Source organism: Anas platyrhynchos, chromosome 8 (assembly GCF_047663525.1).
Source record: "Anas platyrhynchos isolate ZD024472 breed Pekin duck chromosome 8, IASCAAS_PekinDuck_T2T, whole genome shotgun sequence".
NCBI lineage: Eukaryota > Metazoa > Chordata > Aves > Anseriformes > Anatidae > Anas > Anas platyrhynchos.
In genome coordinates this window covers 10,909,229-10,915,228 of record NC_092594.1, presented here as the reverse complement: position 1 = coordinate 10,915,228, position 6,000 = coordinate 10,909,229, and the positions used below count along the sequence as shown (strand labels likewise).

Here is a 6,000-nt window from a genome sequence, read left to right as displayed (position 1 = left end):
TTTCCCCCAAAGGCCAGCAGTGCAATTAGACAAGATAGATAAGAGAGGGATACAGGAACAAAGGCAAAGTGAAGGGAAGTGACTCACCTGTAGCCAGCAGCTCCCAGCGCGCAGAGGCTGGTGGCAGTCACAGGGGGCCCGTGGCACAGCCATGCTGCGACTTCGCCCGTCCCTCCTCACAGGATCTCGGGCCCAGCGGGGACAAACGCCACGAATGCCCTTAAGGCTTCCGGAGCAGGAGGACCCCTCTCCCCTGGATGACAACGTGCCTACCAGTCCAGGCGGGGACTTGAACCAAACCCATAAGTCATGTCCCTTGAATATTGCCTGTATTTACTCGCCGGCAGCACGTTGAGGCCTCAACTTGGACTTTCAAGGTTCATATGCTTCTGGTGCTCTGCACAGACGTGACTTTATCCCTGGGATAAAGCAGCGCTTTCCCTCATGGCTGCCAGCACCGCGCATAAGCCATCATTGCCCAAATGAAGGCCTGAGCCAAGAGGGACTTTATCTTTTGCACAAACACAGATTTGACATTTTTTCCAGCTCTGCTCAGGTCACTAATTAAAAGCCTAGGAAGTGAGCACACATGAAATCATTCCTTCCGTACAGGCAGACAGATGGAGAGAAATTCCAGCCTGTTTCCACTCTTTTGTCTTCAGGGCATTTTTGGAATTTCCTTCAGGAAGTGAGGTTGCGACCCAAAGCCTTCCTCACCGAGCAGGCTCCAGTTTCCCACAGTAAACCTTGCACAGCGATGACATACGCTACGAGAAGGTGAGGTTTATCTTCACACTCCAACTGCATCCTGTACAAGCTCCATGAAACTTAAAAGTAAGACCGAGAGGGAATGGCAGCAAGAGAGGAAATGGAAGTTGAAACTTTGGAAGAAATAATACCGTATCTATACAGCTACCCAGCCAGTCCGTGCTGCCGCACCCAACGGGGCTACAGCTGCGCAGCTGAGAGCACAGGTCTGCATTTCAAAAACCTCCTGATACTTGCAGTGAGCTAAAAATTGAACTTATGAATGCTGTTAGCGATATAAACTAATTATTTCATTTACTCTAGGCAGTCATGGCAGCACTGTCAGGCGCCTTTTTTTGTTCTGTTTGTGCTTCACTACTTGTTGGAGGAAAACTGCTTGCGGTAATGCTAGTGTAGAGATTATTTTAATGGCAGTTCAGCATTTGCTGAGGAAAAGTCAGAGTCTAGCATTCATTTGGGATTTTACATGATATTGTAAGTGGCATCCTATGTCTTCACTGATCAAAGACCCCACAAAACCGGCTTAATCCCAGTGCCAAAATCAAGGAATTCTTTCATTTCTGTCAACAACTTCTATCAACAAAACCACACCCAGCACGAAACTCCCACAACAATACAAAAGTACCAGTACTGTGATAACAGAATCTTTAAAAAAAAATCAGTTTATTAATGTTTAGAAGTCAATAAAGCTATGTGCAAATTGAACAATAAAAGTCAGGAACATTTTAAATACTATTTTTTAAACCAGAAAAAAAAAATCAGTTTAATTGCACTGGAAATTTTACTACAAAGGCAATAAATTTTCTTTACAAAATACCACTTCTAGGAGTTGCCAATAACTGTAAATCAGTCAATTGCTCTCAGCTATCCCAGATATACCACTTCTGTTACAGTAATACTCTAGGTGCATGAAGACTCCTGCAACATATTAACTTATTTACATTGTACACATTCAACCCCATTAGCACAGGTTAGAAAAACAGAGGAGTAAAAATGACGCTGCAAAACAAATACATTCAATTTAATGATAGGTACTTCTTCCACGAACTGATAAAATACAGACATCTTTGCTGAAATTATAAACATGAGTACAATGTGCCAAAATGTATTGCATTTTGTTATGGAAGTGCATTTATCTATAGCCATTTTGCTTCAACTCTCCTTGTATTTTTCTGAAACTCACTTTTCAGTTTTTCTGACCAATCTTGACCTTTGGAAATACTGTGCACCTGACACTGACCTTCCCCTTCAGTTTTTATCTCTTTTTACTTCGGCAAAAATGCTGCTGTTGTCAATAGTATCTTACACTGTTAGATTTACTCTCAGTCACCTTAAACAGAAATGACCTTTAGTTCTACCACGCATTTATCACGATGATGCAGTTTGTTTAATGCTAATAACAACATGGCAAACAACATAGGGAGCCAAATGCTGCTCTGAGCTACTCCACAAAAATTGACGCAGTCAACAGAATCGCATAGGTGGACACAACTGCCAAGTCTGCCTGGCTCTTGGTCTTCAAATGTAACACGGACCAACAACAAAAATTCACAGCTATGATCTCGCTAAATAAAACCCCAACAGCTTTGGACTCTGCAAATAAAACCTTGCTACTTTTCTAAGAACTCTGGAAAGTGATGCCAAATTATGGTTGTACGTGCTCTAAATTATATTTGTGTGATCTCTTCCCTTGTTATATGTTAAACAAACACTTCTGACCAACTATACCAGAGCCACTGCTAAACTCAGTACAGAAAGACCTTTGTGTCAGTGGTTTGCTGCAAGTAAAGGAAAAATAACTTCACATTCTTCTCACAGGGAAAAAAAAAAAAAAAAGGTTCATTCTCCCTCTCCCTCCTCCTCCCCCACTCTCTTTCTCTCACACACACCAGGCATCATTTCACCAAGGCATCAGTCTTTCAGAGTTACTAAGGAGATTTCAGGATATGAATGCGCCTGACAATCCTGAGCTGCCTCAGTGCAAAGACAAAACATGCTCCAGGGAAAAAGATTTTCAAGCCAGAACAGTCTGTCCCATTTCTTGAACTCCAGCCTCGCAAGTGCACCGTTTGCCTCGTTAGAACTAATGCTACTCGCTCACTTGGCCCAGCGCTGACGCAGTGAGCAGGAGGCGCCTCAGCTCCCCCGTTTCAGAGGAAGGCTCTGGAATACACCTCCACGGTTACTCCTAAGAAGATGAGGTAACATTGCCTGAAGACATGATGGTTTCAGGATGGTCGCCTTCCTCCTTCTGTGGGTGGGAGGAGTTGTCAGATTTACTCCTGCTGAACTCCATCCCTCCGATGATTGGCCTCTTGAATTTGGTCCCCGAATCTGCCGGGGGACATTTGCAGCAGCACAGAATCTTGATGAAAGCCCTTCGCATTTCTTTGTTTGTTAACGTATAGATGATAGGGTTCGTGGCTGAGTTGAGCACGGCCAGTACTAAGAAATACTCTGCTTTATATAGGATTGGGCAGGTCTTCACTTTACAGCCCACATCCAGTAAAAGCAGGATGAACAAGGGAGCCCAGCAGGCAATGAAGGCACTCAGAACTATGATCACTGTCTTGAGCAACGCCAGTGACTTTTCTGAGCTCCTAGTAGCTTTGGTAATGTTTTTTCGAAATGTCAGCCTACGGCTCCTAGTCCTCACCATGGAGTAGATCCTGCAATAGAGGACGACAATAGATAGCAAAAGGCCAGTGAAAACTGTGGTGCAAAAGAGAATATAGTGCTTGTGGTAGAGAGGCAGCACGGTGGAGCAGTTGGACAGGAGGTTGATGCAGTTCCATCCCATAATCGGGAGTCCCCCAAGTATCACAGAGATAACCCAGCAAGCACTGATCAGCAAGAAGGAGCGGAAGCTGTTGCTGCCATTGTGGAGCTTCATCTTCAACATGGTGATGTATCTCTCGATGGCAATGGCCAACAAACTGAACACAGAAGCAGACAAGGCAACAAACATGCTGCCTTCTCTTACAAACCACTGGGAGGGGGTGAGGCTGTAGGTTTTGTGTCCAGAGAGCAGGAGGTTGGCAGTGTAAGCCACACCAGCCAGCAAGTCTGAAAGAGCCAAGTTCCCAATGAAATAGTACATCGGTCTGTGAAATTTCTTGGTTTTCCAGATGGTGAGCAAGACAAAAATGTTCTCTAAGATTATAAAGCAGCAAATGATGATAAAAACCACCGACGTCACTTTTATTCCACTGTCCGCATTCTCATTTAGCTTTCCCGTGTAATTATAGTGCTCTTTGATGACATAGTTGACATCGGTGTTGGCGAGGCTGCTGACCACCTTCACGGGGGCGCTGGTGCCGGAGCTCATGGTGCCAGGCTGGGCGCCGCTTCCCCGCGGCCGCCGGACGGAGACGCCAAGCAGAAACCCGGGGCTGCCTGCAGCTCGCTGCTCCTGCACGCACTCAGAAACTGCAGCCCTGAGAACAGGAGGCACAGACAAAGCCCAGAGTTAAAATAATAAAAAAAAAAAGGTGAAGGAAACAATGCAACAAGCTTGAAATGGTTCGGGATAATCTGCTGATTGAATTGTGCACCAGTCACAAATGCAGTCGCACTGAATTAAGTTTTACTCGTCTGTTAAAACACACTTAAGAGGTGGTCAGGCATGTTAAACAGCTAAAGCCAGTGGGACAAAACGCAGTTCTGTCATGGAGGGCTGCACAGGTAAAGCTGGGGTCGGCAGGGGCTGGCTTGTTGCACTTCTTTAGGTGGGAACGCCGTCAGAGCTCCCCAGCAGTAAGCACCTGGATCTCTTCCGTGGGAAACACGCCACAGACACAACGGCAGAGATTGAGCGAATGAATCAGGCTTCATTTGGTTTAACTGCAAATGCACAGAAGCCTGCACAGAAAGTGCGTGACAGACCTGCATTCTCCTTCACTAGAAAGTGTTTGGGAGGGGGCCGGTAGCAATGCACCGATGCCATCCCAAGGAGCGGTGCAGGCAATTCACTGCCCTGGGAGAGAGCATCTCAAAGCTGTAAAGAGGAAAGGCGCCCTCGATAAATAAAAGTTGGAGCACGCTTCACAAAGCCTAGAGGAGTATTAGAAGTTTAGAAGAAGAAGAAAGAGACCTGAGTAAGTTACACAGCAAGCCCCTTCCCTGCGCCTGCAACAAAGGCGAGGCAGCCGGTACCTGGCGCTGGCAACACCCGGCGCTGCGAGCTCCAGGACCTGGCCGTGCTGCCCGCAGGAGCCGCCCCAGCAGCCCAGCGGAGCTGCGAGGCCGGCAGCCCCCCGGCCGCAGCCCCCCGGCCGCCCCCCGACCCCCTCTCACCGTGCTCAGCCGCCCGCCTCCGCCCCCCGCATCTTGCGCTGCCGCCGAGCGACTCCGGCGGCCGTGCCCGGGGCCGGGCGGTTTTAACGCCGCCACCGCGGCCGCTCCCCCCCCGGTTTCCGACCGTCCCCTCCTAACTCCTCCCTGCCCGCCGCCGGGAGCCCGGCCCGGCCCCGCCGCCTCCCCGCCCCCTCGGCCGGGCCCCGGGTTCCTCCTCGCCCCTGGGCAGCCTCGGGCCCGGCCGCCCTCAGACGGCAGCGGCAGGGCTCGAGCTGTCCCGGGGGGGTGGGGGACGTGGCTCCGGGCACTCGCCACCCCAAACACCACCATGGAGTGGTGCTTCCATGTTAAGGAAAAAAAAGGAAAAAAAAAAAAAGGAAAAACAACAAAAAAAAAATAAAACACAGGAGTCAGAGGGTGTTTAATAATAGGAAGAAAAGTTCTATTTATTTATTTATTTATTATCAGTGGCACCAGCGTCATTATATAGAAGCTACAAAAGAAGTTGTGGGTTTAGGTTTTATAATTCCTTCTTCAAAGAAACCCACCTCAGTGAACCCAAAAGGGTGATTCCTGATAACCCACAGCTGCTCTTGCTGCAGAAATGTTCCTCTTCCTTCCTTGCTCTGTTAACTCCACCTCAAATTGAAATGCAAAAGAATATCACAATAGGCCAGAGCTTAATACATTAGGTCTTTCAGTTCATAGCATCACACAATTCAATTAGCAGCAGCAGTTGTTATGGGGAGGCTGCTTTCCTCTGAAACACGGTAAGAGTAACACTACCCTCAGGAGGAGAGTCCTTATTTATGCTAATCGTCATGCTTCAATTGCTCCACGCCTCTCCCCGAATGACTCAGATAAATTACACTGGCAAACAGACATTGACTCTTCCACCACAAAGCTAGAAACTTGAAAAGATGTTTAGCCTCCTGA

At 47.7% G+C, this 6,000-nt stretch overlaps 1 protein-coding gene across 1 annotated transcript; it reads right to left on the bottom strand.

Annotated features, from left to right (window-relative positions):
* Positions 1–1,412: 1,412 nt before the first annotated feature.
* On the bottom strand, positions 1,413–5,214 carry S1PR1 (sphingosine-1-phosphate receptor 1). Its single transcript, XM_027462587.3, has 2 exons — positions 5,065–5,214; positions 1,413–4,205 (listed from the first exon to the last, which is right to left on the bottom strand). Exon 2 carries the CDS (start codon positions 4,094–4,096, stop codon positions 2,957–2,959), a length of 1,140 nt encoding a protein of 379 aa, XP_027318388.1. The 5' UTR covers positions 4,097–4,205; positions 5,065–5,214; the 3' UTR covers positions 1,413–2,956.
* Positions 5,215–6,000: the final 786 nt, after the last annotated feature.